Source organism: Eschrichtius robustus, chromosome 4 (assembly GCF_028021215.1).
Source record: "Eschrichtius robustus isolate mEscRob2 chromosome 4, mEscRob2.pri, whole genome shotgun sequence".
NCBI lineage: Eukaryota > Metazoa > Chordata > Mammalia > Artiodactyla > Eschrichtiidae > Eschrichtius > Eschrichtius robustus.
Genome location: NC_090827.1, coordinates 11920869 through 11943182, shown reverse-complemented (window position 1 = coordinate 11943182; position 22314 = coordinate 11920869). Strand labels below are relative to the sequence as shown.

Sequence of the window (22314 nt, the reverse complement as noted above, 5' to 3'; positions counted from 1 at the left end):
GAGAGGGGATGGTGGTTGGGGGTGGGAGAAATGGGTGAAAGGGATCAAGGGATACAAATTTTAGTTATAAAATAAATAAGTCATTGGGACATAAGGTACATCATGTTGACTACAATCAATGATCTTGTATTGCAAATTTGAAAGCTGTTAAGAAAGTAAGTCTTTAAAGTTCTCATCACAAGAAAAAAAATTCATAACTTTGTATGGTGATAGATGGTAACTAGATGTATTGTGGTGATCTCTTCACAATGTATACAAATGTCAAATCATTATGTTTTTACACCCGAAACTAATATAATGTTGTATGTAAATTAAACTTCAATTAAAAAAAATTCCTCATGTTCATCCTGTCCTAAATAATCATGGGGATATGTGATTGCTAATACAGCAAGCACCTTAGTAAATAAATAAAAGTAGGACTTCTCTGGTGGCACAGTGGTTAAGAATCCACCTGCCCATACAAGGGACACGGGTTCGATCCCTGGTCCAGGAAGATCCCACAGGCCACGGAGCAACTAAGCCCGTGCGCCACAACTACTGAGCCCGCAGGCCACAACTACTGAAGCCCGCGTGCCTAGAGCCCATGCTCCACAATGAGAAGCCATCGCAATGAGAAGCCTGCGCACCGCAATGGAGAGTAGCCCCCCCTCGCAGCAACTAGAGAAAGTCCGCATGCAGTAACGAAGACCCAATGCAGCCACAAATAAATAAAATAAAATAAAAATATATTTATAAAAAAAAATAAATAAAAGTAGATTGACTTCAAATGGTAAAACTTGAATCTGATTATAACCCATTTAGTTTATTTACTTGATTATACCCTGGCTTCTGGGACTCTCTACTCTGGGGAATTTTTTAATCCTTGTCTGTAATTTTCCTTATATTCAACATATTAACCTCTCTAGTGCATTGTGTTCTCTCAAAGATTTTAAGTGTCTTTCAGCAGCCACTCCCATATCAAATGATATCCATCAGGATTAGAAAACTTGAAGAGCTCAGTGATCTTACCACCCAAGTCTATGATGATAATGCAATGGTTGCTAACAGCAACTAGTGACCTTCATTCCTGATGACTCAACTGGTGGAAACAACAAATAAATGATTTTCTGGCATCAATAATGGTAACCAAGAGTCATGCCATATTACCTGGTCACACTCTCAGCCTACTAAAAGAATGGCCAAAAGTCGGGAATTATTAAATCAGATACAAAATGGAGACCGGACTTGAGAATTCCCTGAGCAGACAAAACCACTCAAGTCACATAAGCAAACTAAATCTAGCTGATTTCATGAATGTAATCAAAACTTGACTTGGGTTATTTCCTGTAAATGACTCCAACAATCATAAAAGAAACAAGTCATCTTCCTAAAAGTGGTATGAGATAATCAATTTAACCAATCCCCTGCCTTCTAGAAGCACCCATTGTAATAACCAATCATTATAAACAGTAAGCAACGTCCTCACTTTCACTTTTAAGTCACCGTGTTACATCATGCCCCTAAGCTTCATATTAGTCTTCAATTTTGAAGGCATCCAGTTTGCAAATTGCTCTTACATGCACAATAACCTCTTACTAAACACTCAATGATTTGGTGGTTTTCTTTTTTCTATTTCTGCTTTGTTGATATTTCTAATGCATAAAAATTGCTTAAGAATGTCAATCTATATTTTAAAACTTAGAAAATTAATTACTGACAAACATTAGGGATCAGTATCTTTCCATAAGGGATTAATATCTTTCCATAATTTGTATATTTAAAAATTCTATTGATACAATTCAAAACTGTGACAGGAATACATAGAACAATAATACTTCTAGTATTTACAAATTTTCTTTTCATCTTGTATGATATAAATATAAACAAGTATAAATGTGAATAAAATATTGAGAATACAAAATATATATTCCTAACATTTTGATTAATGCTCTTTCAACTTACATAATTATTTTCTATATTCTAATATGAATTTGGAAAAGACAAGTCTAAAATAGTGAGAATCCTAATTTCATATATATACAAATATATATCATTATTATATTTAGACTAAAGCTAAAGTACATGATAGCTTTGGTAATGCAAACTACCATACTAATATAATGAATGTTGACCTAACTATTTTACTTACAATACAAATAGCTTGATTCAATTAGTATATTGGAATCAACAAATTAATTATAGACTGGAAGGAAATAATACCAAGGATTTCACTTTATATTCAAACAGTAAAAAGAAGGCATGCAGAGCAATGTAGCTTGATTTGTGTACAAATTAAAGTTTCAATAGATAATTTTCTCATTAAAGAAAAATGTATATTGTGTATTGTGGGAATTGAAGGTGATTGTCTTTTGCATCATAAAAGTTGAAAATATAATACATGACTTAGGAGATAATTTGGTAAGGCTTTAACATTAAATGAGAGGGGAAAAAATTAAAGGAAACCTATTTGTTTCAGTTGATGCAAATTATCTCTTTCTGAATCAAGTATAGTATATTGTTTGGGAACAAGAAACTCATTTTTGTTCACACATTTAAAATATTATACTTGTCACTTATAATCTCTAGAGATACTTCCAGAGGAAAAATGTGCTTAATGATAAGGTTTAAGGAGGTAAATGACTAAAAAATGTTGGTGGAATAGCACTGTCACTATGAATTATTCTGACTAGTACACTAATGATACTTAGAATCAAGTAGCCCAGAAAAAAACTCTCTATTATAGATATGGGTATGATCATTTATTTTAAAATAGTTAAAACAAGCTAGAATATTACTGTGGTGACATCAACAAATGCTAGGCAACTCAGTAGATTGATTATAAACAGAAATGTTTTATTAAAAATAGAAATATTTAAAAATCTAGTGAAATGACTGAAATATATCTGAAGAATATGGTACAATATATGTATGTCATATGTCAAAAATTGAGACAGCATTATATACACACAACATTTTACAGAGGGATATTCACTTACAGAATTAGAAATTTTTGAATTAGGTGTTTCTGAAAACTATGATGGAATCAAATGATGTTTATGTCAGCATACTTACCAAAACAGTAATTTTCACATTTTAATTAAAACCAGCTTATTTCAGAGAAAAGAAGAAAGATGTAATAGTAGTCATTGGTGCTGTGTGCCACTTTTTCATGGTTTTCCCACTTCTGGGCATATGACTGATTTGTCCTCCCTGTCCTTTGGATTTTATTAGCTGTGACTATACAACTTAATTTATTTTGACCAATGAAACGTGAGAAGTGTCATATGACTTTTCTGAGTGGAAGTTTAAGACCCATTGTGCAATTTATGACACTCTTTCTCTCATAGGCTGCAACATAACAGATGAAGATTGTTCCATCAACCTGAGTCTTACAGTGAGGGCGGAGAGCTGTCTGTTGGCCAGCAATAGACATGAGCAATAAAGAAACAAATAAAAGATACTGAAGTCACTAAAATTTGGAATTGTTTCTGCAGCATAACCATGGATTCAGTTTATTGCATTCTATTGGGGGCACCATATAGTGAAGTGATTAGGGGGTGAATTCTGGAATCAAGACCACTTGGATTCATAACCCAGTATGATATCACTTTGGGAATTTTACGTCACCTTGCTGTGCCATAATGTCCTCCTCTGTAAAATGAGAATAATAGAATCTATCTTGTTTTTGTTTAAGATTACATGAGACAACACATAAAGCATTTAGAATATTGCTTGGCACACAGTAGCACCTAATAAATATTAGCCATTATTCTCTCCACTGGGGACTACAGTACCTTTCATTTGCTTATGTTTATAATACCAGTATGATTATTCATAATTATAATTGCTCTGAAAAAAAAATAATAAACAAAGACCAGTAAACAGCAAGTTTATCAGATTTTAAAGTACTGATCTTTGTTTATGGAACCTAGAAGAAATGGATAAATTTCTAGAAACATACAATCTTCCAAGACTGAATCAGGAAGAAGTAGCTAATCTGAACAGATAAATCATTAGTAGTGAAATTAAATTAGTAATCACAAAACTCCCAACAAATAAAAGTCCAGGACTGAATGGCTTCACAGGGTAATTATACCAAGCATATAAAGAAGAGCTAATACCTATCCTTCTCAAATTATTCCAAAAAACTGAAGATAAAGGAATACTCCCAAATTCATTCCATGAGACCATTACCCAGACAACAAACTGACACCAAAACCAGACAAACATTAAAAAAAAAAAAAAAGAAAATTATAGGCCAATATCTCTAATGAATACAGATGCAAAAATCCTCAAAAAAGTGTTAGCAAACTGAATTCAACAATATATAAAAAGGATCATGCACCATGATCAAGTGGGATTTACCCCAGGGATGCAAGGATAGTTCAATATCCAAAAATCAATCAATGTGATACACTACATTAACAAAGGAAGAATAAAAATCACAAGATCATTGCAATAGATGCATAAAAAATTGATAACATTAAACATTTATTCATGATAAAAACTCTTATCAAAGTTGGTACAGAGAGAACCTATCTCAACATAAAAAACGCCATATATGACAAACCCACAGCTAACATCATACTTAATGGTGAAAAGCAAATCTTTTCCTTTAAAATCAGGAGCAAAACAAAAATGCCTACTCCCGCCACCTTCACTTACATAGTATTGAAAGTCCCAGCCACAGCAATCAGCCAAGGGAGAAAAAAAAAAAAAAAAAAAAAAAAAGAGGCAACCAAATTGTAAGGTAAGAAGTAAAATTGTCACTAACTGTAGATGGCCTCATACTGTATGATGTCATTAGGGTTTTCTAAAACCCTAATGTCTCCACTGAAAAACTATTAGAACAAATGAATTCAGTAAAGTTGCAGGATATAAGATTAATATACAGAAATCTGTTGCTTTTCTATACACTAATAATGAACTATCAGAAAGAAAAAGCAAGAGAACAATCCTGCTTAAAATTGAATCAAAAAGAACAAAATACCTAGGAATAAACTTAACCAAGGAGGTGAAGGACCTATACTTTGTAAATCTTAAAGCACTGATGAAGGAAACTGAAGATGATGTAAAGAAATGGAAAATATATCCCATGTTCATGGATTAGAAGGATTATGATTATTAAAACAGCCATACTACCCAAAGCAAGATACAGATTTAGTGCAATCTCTATCAAAATATTCATGACATTTTTCACAGGACTAGAACAAATAATACTAAAATTTATATGGAACTACAAATAACCCCAAACTACAAAAGCAATCTTGACAAAAAAGAACAAAGCTGGAGGCATCATGCTCGTGGACTTCATACTATACTACAGAGTTACAGAAATCAAAACAGTATGGTACTGGCACAGAAACAGACACATAGATCCATGGAACAGAATACAGAGGCCAGAAATAAACCCACACACCTACAGTCAATTAGTCTACAGCAAAGGAGGCAAAAGTACACAATGGAGAAAAGACAGTCTTGCTAATAAGTGATGCTGGGAAAACTGGGCAGCTGCATGTAAAAGAACAAAAGTAGAACATTTTCTCATACCATATACAAAAAAAACTGAAAGTGGATTAAAGACCTAACTATGAACCAGAAATCATAAAACTCCTAAAAGAAAACATAGGCAGAACACTCTTTGATATAAATCACAGCAATATTTTCTTGGATCTGTCTCCTAAAGTAAACAAAAGCAAAAATAAACAAATAGGCCTAATTAAACTTAAAAATGTTTTGCACAGCAAAGGAAACCATGGACAAAATAGAAAGACAACCTACTGAATGGGAGAAAATACTTGCAAATGATGACCAATAAGGGATTAATATGAAAAATACATAAGCAACTCATACAACTTAATACCAAAAAAAAAAAAAAAAAACTGAATAAAAATAGGCAGAAGACCTGAATAGACATTTTTACAGAGAAGACATACAGATGACCAATAGGTAATGAAAATGAAAAATGCTCAACATTACTAATCATCAGAGAAACGCAAATGAAAACCACAATGAGCTATCATCTCATACCAGCTAGAATGGCATCTTCAAAAAAACCCACAAATAACAAATGTTGGTGAGATGTGGAGAAAAGGGAACCCTAGTACACTGTGGGTGGGAATGTAAATTAGTGCAGCCAACATGGATGTATAGAGGTTCCTCAAGAAACTAAAAATAGAACTACCATATTTTACAGCAATTCCACTCCTGGGTATATATCCAAAGACAACGAAAACACTATTCAAAAAGATGCATACATCCCAAAGTTCACAGAAGCGTTATTTACAATAGCCAAGACATGGAAGCAACCTAAGTGTCCATCAGCAGATGAATCAATAAAGAAGATGTGATACATATATATATATATATATATATATATATATATACACACACACAATGGAATATTACTCAGCTATAAAAATGAAATTTTATCATTTGCAACAACATGGATGGACCTGGAGGGTGTATGTTAGTGAAATAAGTCAGACAGAGAAAGACAAATACCGTATGATATCACTTATATGTGGAATCTAAAAAAAAAAAAAACCAGTGAATATAACAAAAAAGAAACAGACTTACAGATACAGAGAACAAACTAGTGGTTACCAGTGGGGAGAGGGAAGGGGAAGGGGCAAGATAAGGGTAAGGGATTAAAAGCTACAAACTACTACGTATAGCTTGTAAGCTACAAGGATATATTGGACAGGGAATACAGCCAATATTTGGCAGTAATTTTAAATGGAGTTTATCCTGTAAAGCATTGAATCAGTATGGTGTACACTTCAAACTAAGATAACATTGTAAATCAGCTATACTTCAATTAAAAAATAAAAAAAATAATAAAGTGCAGGCTCTAGATCCAGAGGGCCTATGCTTAAACACAGCCTACGAACTTTCTAGTAATGTAATTTGGTGCAAATTTCTTAACTTCTCTATATTTCAGCTTTCTTGCTTGCAAAATGGTGTCATGTAACAGTAGCTCCCTCATAGGCTTTTGTGAAGAATTAATACTTAAAACATGTAAAGCCTTTAAGACAGCACTTGACACATAGTAAAATAAAAAAAATGGTAGCCATAATTAAAGGGCAGAATGATTCAGAGTAGAATTTAATTATGCCTGGAGAATCCTGGGAATATGGAACTCGGTTTCCTCTTCATGTGAACAAGTTAAGAGAAAAGAAACAGCTCTATAGGTTAGGGGATTGATGTGAGTAAAGGCACTAAGACTTGGTAGAAACAACACAGTCTGTTTGTGGAACAGCAGGAGAACGGATAAATCAGGCTGCAGATATTGGAGTTTTTTCTTATATGTGTTTTCTCTTATGAGAATTTTTCTAGTGTACTTTTTATATATACCAAATGGATGAAAATACAAAAGAACAGAGATTTTACATAAATAAACCCACATCCCAAATATCTTAAAATACATACTGAGGTATATAGCATAACTGAAAGAAGAAAACAAAGAATTTACTCTATTCCAATTAGTTGAATGGATTATCGTTCCAACAGGAGTAATTTTGTATAAATAGCAAATGGAAACAAAGAATAAAACAAGTATTTATAACTTTAAATATGACATATAAATTTAAGTAAACTGACCGTCTCTTATGTGGTATATTACAGCATACATCAATTAACAAAAACTTTAATTTAAGGAATTTTAATTTTTTCCCCCAATTGAATCACAAATATCTTGACTTTCAAAAACTGTAAATCACGAAAGCTTGCCTTAAGTGAAAAATAAAGGGAAACAAAGATAATCTTCAGGAAAAGCAATCTCCTGACTCTTGCCTCAAACTGTTTTGAAACATTGAAAACAAAGAACAGAAACCCGAAACAAGTGCAATTTTGGTCAGATAAACTTTCTATACGGTCTTTTCCTTTCAATTAAAGAGAAATGAAAAATCCAGGATACTGGGTTTATCATTCCAATCCAATACAATATCACTTTCAGAATGAACTGTGGAAATGGAGCAGGTGACGAGGGGGAGTTAAAGCAACTGGCTTTTCTCCAGGGGAAGTAAAAGAAGGGAGGTAACCTCTTCTAACCTTGCCAACATAAAAACTAGATCTCCAGGAAAATAAACTAGTAATAGCTGCTGGAAGGAGGGTCCTTATCAATGGAAATTATAACAGTATGCCCCTGGTTAAGGATTGATTTGAGTAAATAAACTTAGAATCTTTATGAACATGGCTCCCTGAAGAATGTCATATTGTTGGGATATAAAATGAAGATACTTCATGAATGAAACATTTCTCCCGCCGTGTGAGGTAACCCCACAAAATCTCACTTGGAAATCTGATCTCTTAGTTTGAATCAGAAAGTGGATTCCAAAGTGGGATAAAAGAACTGGGAGAGCTGTCCCCAACCTGGCAGACCTCTTCCCTCTTTCACTGGAGCGTGATGGCCAGTACCTTTGAAATGATTAGTATAAGCTTGATACTGGCTAAGATCTATGATTTGGGTGAGTCTTATTTGATCATCTGATCCTTTGTGCTCGCTCACCAGATATTGCAGATTCTTTTTCGTTAAAAACTAGCAATAAATTTCCAATGTATACATCACATTCTACTACAAGATGCTTTTCACTTTTAAAAATCAAACTAATTAAAAAAAAGTTTTTTGGGGCTTCTAAAGGTTACACTATGATAAAAAGCATTAGAAAAACAATATAGAGTATGGGTTTATGCATATATAATTTTTTACTTATGTTGTATTTGCATTACCAAAACAGAAAAGTTAGATTTTCAGAGATTATGCATTAATTTTCAAGATCCTATTCTTCAAATTCATGTGGCTACAACCAAAATGGCAGTATGATGATAAAGATCTCCAAAAAATCATAAAGTTGTATAAAAATTGTACTAGTAATATAAATTAAACCCTGAACCTACATTAACACAGTAACTTCTTAAAACATATATAAACCATGATTCAGAGAAAATTAAAATCCGTGTAGCATATTTATTGCCAAATGAAGTTACTTGTTCTTTCAAGTTTACTCTGGTATTCTTAGTGGAAAAAAAAGGTACATATAAATCTCTTTCCAGGTCAAAAATCTTGCCAACTTTATGAGGAAGAAATCTTCCATGAAGAGCCTGAGTAAAAAGGCATGACATTTATTCACTCTCCCTGGTCATTATATTCAAAATGTATTAATACATAAGGCTTCCAGACTATTTATCAAAGTTTAAGCTACTGGCTATTCTACTTTATAGGGCTGAGGGAATACTTCTTTCATCTTTTAAGTCTTATATATATATTTTAAATTGGAAGCTTAAAAAAAAAAATCTAAACTAAATCTTAAGGGGAAGTATGCAACAATCATTTTACCCTTGCTTTGTTGTTTTTCTCCATCAGAATCCGCTTTGCATTTACATTTGTCATTGCTCTTTCCCTTTCTTTCCTAGGAATACTCATGCTACTCCGTCAAATTTCCTCCTCTTTTAAAAAGGAAATCGATAAGAAGATCATTTAAAATAAGGGATTCCTTATTTCATATATGTGTATGTGTATACAATCTGACCATGCTATTTATAAATTAAGGATGCAACAAATAGTTTTCAGGTATTAGGAACATTTACCAGAAAATATTTTATTATCATTTGATCCTCCTGTTCATCAACCTCCTATATGTATATCAATATACAGCATTCAAAGAGGAGAAAAGAAAAGCAGAGAAAAGTTTTCACAAAATAGAGTTAAAAGAACACCCAATAAATATACTCAAGATGTTTGGTTTGTAGTAAAAAAAAAAAAAATAAAGTAAGAAAAGTGCTAACATCTCTTATTTTATCTCCATTTTACAGCCTATCCTACTCTACTCCATTGTAATTAATGGTATAAATGTATTATACAAATTTAGATATCCAACAGACATCACTTGGAAGGCATGGGAAATTCTAACAGTTCTTAATGCTTATTAATATCAAGAGTAACAGTTCTTTTCAATGGAGGATATGTATGTCAATCTATCATTGACATGTGGACTTGTGTCCACTACAAACATCAAATGAAACTGATGTGTTTGAAAATATATGTTAGTATTAGTTTTTTCTTTAAACGTGCCAGCATATCATAATGGCGATTACTGTTGCCCCAAAAAGCACCAAGACAAAGATTTCTTTTAGAAAGAGTGATTAGATGTAAGAAATTAAGATATGATAGAACTGTGTTTAGAGAGTCCTGTGTGAACATATAGGCACAAAACACAAAATCATGAAAAGCATCCTGTTGTTAAATTTGGACTTTCCTGCCTCTAGCAGCAAGTTAATTATGGAAAAGTACATTTTGTTTTCTAAATAAACAAATATTTAAAACAATATCAAATTTAGGTAATTATGAAAAATAGCAATTTTGTAAAGTTTAGCAAGGAAGTTTTTATGTGTGCCATAATAAAAATCACATGTGCATAGTAACATATACTTACTTTAGAGTCTTCACTAAAAAATCATTTAAAACACAGCTATATGTCATAAATCTAACCAAGAATGATAAGTGACTTATATTTAAAAATATTATAAATAAGAACATTTAACATGCATACATTTCAGGGAATGAAAAATTAAATTTTCAAAATGATTCAAGATATAAATAAAATATGTGTTAATAACTGTTAAAACATCTAGCAAAACAGTCCCTGGTTTTCCTTCTAAGCACTTCTTTATATTTGAAAAAATAATTCTTAATATTATAAAATAAATTCCTTAGCTCATGTATTATACATCTTAGACAGGTATTCACATAGTAAATCTATATCATCACCATTAAGCCTAGACTATAATGCAGATTTAAGATAAACTCAACCTTTAATAATATATAATGCATGTATAATATACAAGCGTGTATATATTTGCATATGTAATCCATGTATAATCTGTATTGAATTTTGCAATCACGCAGTCCACCAGTATTCTGAAATCAGGAAAACAAAACAAAATCCTGACTTTTGATCTGAAACACCTACAGCACAATCTAGAACTTTAATGTCTGTTAGAAAAGTTACATGAACTTGAGAAAGTCACTCAACCTCTTCAAATTCCACTTTACTTATTTGGAAAATAAATATAATTAAGCTTGTTCATCTCTTATTTTTAGTTAATTATTGTCAGGGTACTTCAGACAGATATGGAGGCATAATAGTATAGCACAATGCTCCTTTCATCAATAAATACTGATGTTGCACTATTTGCAGCTGTCAGATATACTTTTATGCTTCTTGCTACTTCTCTGAGAAACAATCATCAACCTCAGTTTTGTTACACCTTGGAATACAGTGCAGTAATTATAATGGTTCTTGCACATTTTTCTAAAAACTAACCATGCCATTAATTCCTATTTTTAATTCACATTTAATGTAATCGAAGAAATGTAAAACATTTTAATAGTTAAACGGACAAACTACATAATAAACATTTCTGGAGAGTCTGAATATATTTCACCATGAAGTAAAATTATTAACCTAGAAACATGTTCATTGATGTATATTCAGCACAATCCCATTAAAAAAGAAAAATTACATGAAAGAATAAAAAAAAAAAAAGGGTTTCTGAGGAAGCAGCCTGAAATGTCTTACTGGTGTTAAAGAGCAATCATAAAATGGTAGCTTTTCAGGCTAGGTGGCTTTTTTGTCTGTATTGACAATTTTTGCTACATTGCTTTTGAGGAAAGAAGTACCTTTCTTTATTGACTTAATCTACTTGTTAATACATTTCTTTTTTCCCTTGCATCCTAGTCAAAATATCTTTAATTGAATTCTTTCTTCTTCTTCAAAATGATATTGACCATTCAAGCTGATAAAAATCTTTATCAGAGGAGTGCTTTATTGAAGGTAATAGAATTTCTTACATTATCTACATTTAAGGGTTTCAAATGTTAAAATAAGACAATAAATAGAAAGAGATAAGAACAGAATAAAAGAATAAACTCTAGAAAACTGTTAGGGAAACAAAAACGTTTTTCGTATCTTGAATCATAAAAGGATGTTTTAAGCAGCAAAGTCAACAAGGACACATACAATGTTTTCAAGTAAATAAATATATTTACAGTTTTATTTTAATACCATGGCTTAAGCCCATTTGATCATGCATATTATATGTTACATAATAATTCAAATAATTTAAGAAATTTTATAGCATATTTCTAAATGTTACCATCATTAACCATGATTATTTCATTTCCTGTTTAAAAAATATAGGGAATTCAGTAAAACCTGCTTTCCTCTCCTTAGCTCTATGGCTCTTCTGTTGTCCTGCACCACAACACTGAGACACCCTTTGGGTTCTGTCACTTATCCTTGCAATAAACTACAACACTCAAGAGTGCCTTGTTGTTACCCAGTCATTTGATAATTAAAGTGAGCTATTATAGAAAGGTAATAAACAAGGACACACAGAAATCAGGCAGTGATGCCAAGCCCAGGAGACAGGTTTTTTTTTTTATGACACATTCAGCAAACTTCCCTCAATATGAGGTCAAGAGCCAAAAAACTTTCTTCACTTATTTAGAGATAGAAGTAAGTTTTTTACTTTCTACAGTTAGAATAAGACTCTTCATGATTTATTTCGTTTGAAGACATACTGTTTTCATCTTTTGATCTCAATGCAAGGGAAAAACAGAGGTAACTTAGTTCTTCGGTAAGAACTGTCACACTAGGATGGGGGAAACTAGAAGCACTGTTTCGAAACTTACTTAATGTGCATAGAATATATGGTGAAATTAAACAGATTATAACCAGAGAGACAAATGACATGGATGAGAAGGTTGAACAAAAAATATGTACTGCCAAGTGGAATATTACACTTCAGAATAGCTGCATATAGAAACAATTTAAAAATAAGTCTATTTTTGTTTTAAAAATACAATAAGGTAGGAATATGTTAGCTTAATCTACATCCATTAATATTTTATGCAATTGTGTACAAATGCAAAAAGTGTGAAATATCTGGAATGGAAACATTTCTGTATTACATACTCTGAGAAATAGCTAACACATGAAATAATGGAAAACTGATTTCATATTTAGCATGTCAGATTTGTGATACATTTCTTATCAAATAATGATTTAACCTAGGTTGAAATATGTACTGGTTTAAATAAAACTTCAGTGCATGTAGGATTCCACAGGGCCTTGAAAAGAAGAAAACAAAAATAAACAAATGAATGACATCAAATTAATAAAATGAAATGAAATTTTACTTAATATGAAGATGTAAAATGTTTAAACACAAATTAAAAAAACAGACCAACACACCAACATAAGTCTATTCTACTTATGACTTTCTAAGTAAAAATTGCTATTAAAACTTAATAAAAATATTTATATTAGTAATGTTTCCAGGCTCCCAACTTCCAATTAAATACTTACTACCAAAAGCAAGGTGAAGGAGTGAAGACCAATTAGCAAAATTTTATTTCTCTTGTTTTGTAAGTGGAGTAAAAAAATGAGTTTTCCTCAACTTTTTATGTATTCTTCATTTCCAAAAAACTAAATGATTAAAGGTAAGTCCATCTGGCTCTCCTTTTGGTAAACCATCCTGAACACAAAGCTCCAAAAGAATTTTCAATCTATTGCAATTATTATTATTTTGAAATCTCTATACTTTATTGTAGTTTTATGTGACAGGAAATTAAAACATTTCAAAATACTTCACCTTTTAAAAAAGGAACTCCTGGGCTTCCCTGGTGGCGCAATGGTTGAGAGTCTGCCTGCCAATGCAGGGGACACGGGCTCGAGCCCTGGTCTGGGAGGATCCCACATGCCGCGGAGCAGCTGGGCCCGTGAGCCACAACTGCTGAGCCTGCGCGTCTGGAGCCCGTGCTCCGCAACAAGAGAGGCCGCGACAGTGAGAGGCCCGCGCACCGCGATGAAGAGTGGCCCCCGCTTGCCGCAACTAGAGAAAGCCCTCGCACAGAAACGAAGACCCAACACAGCCAGAAATAAAAAAAAAAGGAACTCCTTGTCCAGGTGATGTGTATAAAAAGAAATATAGGATCCAAGAAGTATAGAATATGGCAGCTGCCTCCAAGGCATGTAGAATTCGGTTGGAGAGATAGAAATGAATATAGAAAAGATGAGGCATACTACAAGACAGTAAGTTCTATGTCAATACATAGGAGCTATATATGTCCACATATAGAACTGATAACAATATCTAGTACTGACAACTACAGGATAGGTTATATAGGACCAGTAACTGCTGAAATTGTTCTATAGAAAGAGAGATCACTCCCAGTTTGAGTGGCCAAATCAAATGGGAGTGGAGCTGGGCCTAGAAAGAGAGATACGTCATAGGGGAGGCGCATTCTAAATAAAACAGTTAAAAACAAAACAAACAAACCAAAACACTAAACAACAACGGAGATAAGAAATAGCAATTTGTGTTGAAGCAGCTTAAGTGGAATAAAAGGTTTATGTTTGGGAACGCTTAGAGCTAAAATTGCATAAGTAGGGAAGGATGTAGTTTTAGCAGCTATGACACTGGTTTGAGGAATGTGGATTTTATCCTTTAAGCCTTAGTGAGCCATTAAGAGAGAGTTTTAAAGTAGAAATACAACACAGTGTAAGCTGTGTGTTTGTGTTTATTTCTTTTAGATTTATCTGTGGTGCATATATAGATTAGATATATAGATGAGAATGTGTAGAGACTTTAAGTAGGAAGCCAGGACCAAAACGAATGTGAGTCAGTCCTAAAGCAGCAAGCAGTACTGAAAGGTGACTGTTCTTCATAATCTGATTTTTCCTGTTAAGAGGCTTGTTCCAGTTTTGCGAACAGCTGACCCATCACTCAGGTTACAGCTCAAAAGCAACATCCTCAGGTCTTCCATGATGAGTCCTTTCTAGACACAAGTATTCCTACTTCACCTGACATCATCTCTTAATCTCATCTTTCTGCTTATTTACATCATGGCCCTCATCACTGTGTGAAATTCTCTTACCAATTTCTTCATTTCTAATTGATTTTCTGTCCTCATCCACTAGAATATGAGGTTCACGAAGAAAGAAAACCTATTTCTTGTTCACTGCTACAATCTCAGTGCCTGGAATACCTTTCTTTACTTTTATTTAAAAAATGACTGTATAAATGAAAAAGGGTATAATATCTTGCGATGAAAGGAAACTCAGGGCTATACTTGTATGTTGTACACAGAAGAGCATACGTATTTGCCAACCAAACGTTCTTTTTTAAAAAAAAAAGCCTTCAGAATCATTAAGGCTAACAAACATTTAACAGATACTCAGTGTTTGGTTACCTGTTTCCCAAATACTAGTTGAACGAATGTAAAAAGACAGAGGAAATAAATTTTAGAAATCTAGAATCTGTGTTCCTGCGTATTTTATGACTCCTGACATTCATGTTTTTAATAAAGCTCTAATACAGATCCACCTTTTAATATTTTAAAAAGTGTTAGTAAAAATGAAGGGAATAATATAATAGATTGAATATGTTCAGAGACACAAATGTCATAAAGTATACGATCCTAACATTTCTCTTACTACGAAAGTTTATAATATTCTAATACTTATCATGTAGTGAGGACGAAAAGCCCCAATATTTCTCTGTCCTTTTTAGCTAGTATAACACGAAGCAGCGGAGGGGAAATTACCAGGAAATATTAAAGCTCAACTAATGAGAATAAATGGTTCCCCTTAACTAGTCTGTAGAGACAACAGTAATTTGAAAAATAGGGTACTATTTTATGATTAACCACTCTGGGGATATTGATATTGTAACAGCTTTACACCTTCATTATTTCACTTATTAATATAGTCTAGAGATTATTCCATTCCAGAACACTGAGGTTTCCTCTTTTTGTAGGGGCAGGGGGCTTCTACAGCCCCCATTTTGTGAATGAGCCATTAGTACTAAACAGTCCCCTATTGGTGGAAATTCTGTGCTGTTTTCATCTTTAGCTATTACAGATAATGCCCACAAAGGAAAACCTTATAGAAATGCTATTTGGTATATAGGAATGTGTATGTTTTGGGTCAATTTCTAGAGATAGTATTGCTAGATGGAGAAAAAACCCATGTACAATTTTGTTAGATTTTTCAAAATTTCTCTCGATACAAAATTGTAATAGCATATGACAATGCCATTCTTTAAAAGGAAAATTCTTGAGGAAAGTAAAAAATGTTTAAAAGGTCACATGATTGAATGATATTCAGTCATTTAAACTATGAAGTAAAAATTTATTAATATTACAGCACAATATCCATTTTAAATGCCCAAAATATGTAAACACATGTATGTTTATATACATGTAATATATTTATAGATATACTATAGATCCAGTGTTTGTATGTTTATTTTAACATAATAAAAATCAAAATGGAGGGAAAAACTTTTAAAAGAGTAGAAAGTAATATATACACTCACACCAAGTAATTTTTGTCTTATAGTGACAAAAGGTCCAATAGTGAGTCATTACTAATGCTCCCTCAAAGAAGAAACATTAATCCTTTCAAACTAAATAGAGTTTGTAGCAAATTTCCCATAAATTAAGAAGACTTTTAAGTAGCATTTTTGGAGCAATATGAAGTGTTTCTTATAATCTTAAAATTTGAAAAACACTATTTCTAATTCTAGTCTCAGGCTAAAAAAATGAACAATTCATCAATTTTTAGGTTATACTTTTCTAATTCAAGAAAATACTGAACTTGTTTAGAGTGTTTTTCTTTTTGAAAATTACTCTGTATTAGACTAACCCTTAGACAAATTTTCCTCTAATTTGATGGAGTAAATCCAAATCTGTAAGTCCACTTATAAGCACAAAGCTCATAAAGTAATGACAAATCTGAAGTAATTCTGATATGTAAACAACTATGACTCTTTAAGCACTCTGAATTGCAAATTACACTCTTTCTGGTATAAATTTTCTCTATAGTAATTCAGTTATATACATGTAAAATTCTAACCACCATCTTAAAAATGTGGCATCACGTAAGAGTGTAATTTTCTGATATTCTTACTTTATAGAGCATGACACTAATGTTACATGTGACTCTTTTTTAGGAAACTTTCTGTAACACATTATTCTAAAAATTCCAATTCCTTTGCCTATTTGGTATGAAGCCAAACATTTATGGAAGTTTTTTTTTTCCTTTACCTCTCTACAGTTAATTTATAAGTTATTAAAACACTTTACATCTTTATTTTGAAACACTAATAATCTAATATTTTAATGTTTTTTCCCTAAAATGATTACTACTTCTTTTATTGGCAGACGATATAAGCTAGTGAAGGCAAACAGAATTAGCCACCCCAAAATATGTCTCTTTGGCATAAAAATTACACTGAGTTAATTATTTTTAAGAAACTGCAGACACAGAAGAAGCTCTGAAAAGTGACTAAAGTTACCCTTTGTAAGAGATATTTACGTTTATAAGGGCAATCTCCATTTGTAAGAGTGTCTGCCTCTCTGTACCAGGCAGCAGAGGATGACTAAATTTCTAGAAACTCTTGTCAGTGGAGAAGGCACGGACTTAAATCTAACAACCTTACCCTTGTTTACTGTGTTTTTCCTGGTAACCTCCCGTAACTGGCTTCCCCACTGCCCAACACCTTTCTTTTGTCTCTAGCTGGAGATGGTATTTAAAGTGTTGGCTTGGCCATTTCAGGGAGTTAATGTATACAGGAGATATACATGGTATTAAATTTTTGTTTTTCTCCTGTTAATGTGTTTCATCACAGTGGAGACTCGGTCAAGAACCTAGACAGAGAGCGGGAAAATTATTTTTCTACCCCTACAGTTTGGAGACCCATGATGGGGCTTGCTGAGGCACCATACTTGCTCTGGAGTCTGCAGATGGGATTCTGGAAAACTGACAGAAGCTGGCTAAGGGTAATAATTCTTACCAAAGGCAGATCTCCTGGATCTGTGTCTCTATAGTGCCTGGTTCAGAGAGGAAGGTAAGCATTTCTTGTCCCTTCCTTTCCAAATTTAGATTAAAGGGAGAAAATACCTGTGTGAATTAGTTTCTTGGGTATAGCAACTTTGGTAAAGATTTTTTTTATGAGTACTCTTGTTTTATATTGATCCACTTTCCTCCCAGAGAGAGAGTAATTGTTCGCTTTTATCTCTGTCTTTTCTGTCATTTGTTATAAGGAGGAGAACCATAGCCTAGAGAGGTTTTCCTTCTATTTTATTCTATGCCTTAAAAGCTTGGCCTTGTAACCAGTGAGAATATTCTCCCTGGGATCCACCAGTCAGAAGATGCATGTGTCGGCATGCATCTAGTGGACAGCCCAATAGCAGCATTTTCATTGTCCCCCCCCCCGGCCCCGCCACCAGCTGCCAGGGGAGTTTGTCATAGGGGTCCCAGTCCATAGGGGGCCTTTGACATCTCAAACTTCATTGTCTCTTTAATGCTGGCAAAGTCCCATTCTAGTAGCACCTGCCTGGTGTCACAGATTAGCGGGTCTGTAACTGAATGCATCACACGTTCTCACGGAAAACCGGAGACACCATTTTCACTACACCATTCTTACCACTTGTGACAATGAAGGTCTTTGCTTTCTTAGGCTAACTTTGGGAGTGAATTTTCAGGACCTTGTGATGGCTGCAGCTTTTGCACACTCTTTTGGGGTGCCTCTTGCATCTATGGTTAAGCCACAAAAAGCCTTATTGGTGGTTTGAGTTGCTATTGAGATATATAAGATCCTACTTGTCAATGGCCAGATGATGAATCCTTTGAATTGGAAAAACCTCTACACTTGAAAAATTTTTAGAGAGCTCTCATTCTAACAATTGTCTTTTTGGTACCTATGGACAGACCAGATTGAAAAGAGGACACTAAGAATTGAAATGGCTTGCCTTACAGACTCCTTTGACAAGATGAAGTTACAAAGCCTCATTAACCACAACTTTCAGAAGATACCATCAAATTTAGAGAACAGTTAGAAGGATCAGTGGACATCCACAGTCACATTCACAGGAACCCTGATTGGTAGCTAAACGGTGTTCTTCCCACCCATGATTGTACTGGACTTATCAGATAAACCAGATGGCCTCTTGGGAAAACCCCCTCGCTGAAGAAACAGATGACCAGAATTTCTCCCAGGCCCTCCTACAAATAATCAGGAAGTGGATCAGCTGGAGGCTGATGTTCAGGTGCTGACTGAAACAATAGCAGAGGCTTCTCCCCCTTAAGGTTAATTGGTTTAAGGTTGAACTGTACACTCAAGAAAAAAAAAAGGAGAGCACTGTAAAGCCTTTGTTGAATGCTTAATATAGATTTTACAAAGGCATACTGCATTAAACCCTAAAGCTCCAGAATACAGAAATCTTGATTTCCATCTTAGTTGGAAATCTTCTGCCTGATACAAAGCAAACTGAAAATAATGTAGTTGAATGGGCAGGTCAGTCCCTTGATATAATTTAGGCTACAACCAAATTCTTTGAGGAATTAGAAACAACTTTGTTTTTCAAATCTTTGCAAAACCAGAGTTGCAGCTCTAGAAACAATTCAAAGTCCACCTATCCTTTTTACCCATGCCACCAAAGGTCCCCTATTCATCTCAAAATGCTTGCAAAAGGATCAGGACATTGGAAACAGTACTATCCTGCACCTAAGAAAAATAAGGAAAGTTTAAATAGTAATTATTCCCGGCCTCCGATAATATGCAAATATACCCCCAAACTCCATTTTGGAGAAAACTTGGACACTTTCTCTGTGTTTTTGAAATGTAAATTTTCTACCCCATCTTAAAAATTTTCTACCCCATCTTCTCTAGGACCTAAGAACCACTCCTTGAAATGTAAACTTTAGGGAGATGTTTCTCATCCGAAAGAGAAAAAAGGAGTTATTTGGAAAATGGGCAAATGAAAAATTCCAAGTCTCTTCTTTCACAAATACTAGCAGGAAAAAGGAAAAAAGAATCTTTACCCATCTTAGTGGACAAACTTCCAGAAACACAATTTGGACCCAACTGTTTTCTTATAAACTAGTGAGTCTCTTATAAACTAGTCAGGTTTATAGTCAACTAATATTGTACCTGACTCATAGCTAAAATTTTAAAATGAAAGCTATAAGATATATATTTGTATCTGTATGTTTACAGATGTCTATATATGTATGTTGTAGATGTGTCGTATTTTTCTACCTCCAGATGTTATTGCTAAAATTAATCTGTAAAAGAGCTCTATTTAATTGACTTAAAATAAGTGCTTTATAAATTAAGTATTCCTAAAACTCTCAGAAATATAGAAACTAATCCAATTTAAAAAAAATCACAGAATCTTGGATGATCTCCAGTAAATAAAGCTAGTTGAAGTTTGTTGGTTTAATTAAAATAGACATGTCTTCAGTGTCATTAAATATAATGCAGACATCCAACTCTCATTCTACTTCAGTGCACTAGTTGAAGAAAGTTCATATTACCTCTGTTAACAAAATTTGTAAACAAGAAAAATAGTTTAGGATGATGGCTGACTTTGCCAAATATCTCACAAAGTTTTCATGAGTAGTTTAAACATAATTGTTGAGAACAAGTGATTTAAAAAGGATAAGAGTTTTTAGGTGAATGTTTCAGCAATAATTATGTATTATGGTACATCTATTTAAATAGTTTCCCAAATCCTTTTCGTAACTTCAATCCTTAGAATTCTGCTGAGTTAAGTGATAGAAATTTATCAAATATCTAGATTATTTCCAAATAAGATAAAATATTACACATGAATTATTGAACATAAGCTTATCTACTTTTGGCTTCCTATTATAGAGGAACTAATTACATTTGGGCTTGTTAGTAAACATTTCTTGTGCCACGTCAAAAGACTTTACTATTAAAAAGAGCACATGCTTCTAAAATTATAAAATGTATTATTAATTTGCCAATGTAAAGAATGCTGTAGTAACATACAGTCTATAATTGCTTACTTTTTAGTTTTCACTATAAATTAAAGTTCATAAGCGTTAAAAATTCTAATTAATGTGATTAAAACTACTAGAAACAGTAAGGGAAACAACTGCAAGGAAAGTAAGATGTGTTTTTGGCTAAGCAAATGTATGAGGTATGAAATTCCTAGAAATCTGATCTATACTGGTATAAAGTAATTCTATTTATTATCTTAAAATGTATGCCAGACACATAACCAAATTTCCTTGTCAATTGCATCGTTATGCACTCTCGTCGGATCTTTAACAGTAGCTATTTTTAAGTATTTGTCATTTACAGACAGTTATTATTTTACTTTCATGCTTTTGCAAAAGTGCTTAATCTTCAAGGAAATTCATGAAAAGGGCTCTAACAAGCACTCTAGAATACAAATTCCTGATAACTTTAAGATCATGAAACGCAACTAGGTAAGAATTGCCAGAAATAATGCAAGAACTGGATTAATGAAGAGTGAGATTTAATAACATGGGAATGAATGAAGTGATGAGGATGAATATAATTTTTATGACTCTTTGTTTGAAACATTGCTGGTTCTTTAATGTTTTGTTTTTCTAGACTTAAGGAAACCTTTTTCTTTTCTCTTGAGCTAAGTATGAATTAAAGCAATTTGGCAAAGTATGACTTTGTGAATAAAGATGAAACAATTACTTTTTCTCCCTAGCTGATCCCTCCAGAATACAGAAACTCTAAGTATTTTTATACTTATTTGCATAAATTCAGTTAGACTCTGTTCTTATAAGAGGACAAAACTGGAAACACTGGCTGTATTGCCAAGGCTTTGACTGGAATGTCGTATTTGAGAATGTGCCTAGAATCAGATGACCACATAACTTTAAGAAACTAAGTTTGATTTTATGAAGCCAATAATGTCCCTTAGAAAAATAGCCTGGTACCTTGCTTACAGGGTTTCCAGCAACCTTCCCAGGTGAACAAGGAAGTTCAACTTTCTGGCAGGTACAGGAACCTCAAGATATTTTTATACCTTGAGAAGAGATATACATATATAGGTTTTGCAGGCAAAGTCTGATGGCAACTTTTTGGCTTGGCTTCCTAGCCTTGAGGCTTTTAAAGGTTCAATCTGTGATTCTTTATGAAAGTTCTAGCAAAGCAGATTTAAAAAGAACCTGTATAATCACTATTCTTGCTGCACTTATGTAAATAATCAGGCCAAGTTTAATGAGACTAGACCTATTCTGCAAACGTTTTAGTCTTATTGTGATTGTCTTTGGTAAAAATGAGAGTGATTATAGAGGGAAATGTTTTAGTAGCATACCTTTGTGGATATTAGATTCTAGTCCTATTAATTATCTTAGTATTTTTTTTTTTTTTTTTTTTACCTGTAAACTGGAATGGAAACTTTCAGTTTCCTCAAATATCTTGCTACAACTCTTCAAACTCATTTCCAATTTTCTCCCACCCTTCTAACCTGGA

The 22314-nt window shown here is 33.1% G+C and overlaps 1 protein-coding gene across 4 annotated transcripts in view; it reads right to left on the bottom strand.

Annotated features, from left to right (window-relative positions):
* The window catches only part of CCSER1 (coiled-coil serine rich protein 1), a 1308992-nt gene that overhangs the window by 556927 nt on the left and 729751 nt on the right, over window positions 1-22314 (bottom strand). The window contains exon 11 of one of the 4 annotated variants that reach the window (XM_068542053.1): window positions 12916-13111. The exons of the other annotated variants lie outside the window; for them this stretch is intronic. Within the exon in view, the coding sequence (XP_068398154.1) occupies window positions 13052-13111 (60 nt within the window). The 3' untranslated portion in view covers window positions 12916-13051. Of the gene's footprint in view, window positions 1-12915; window positions 13112-22314 lie in introns of those variants that run through there. 4 annotated transcript variants of the gene reach the window in all.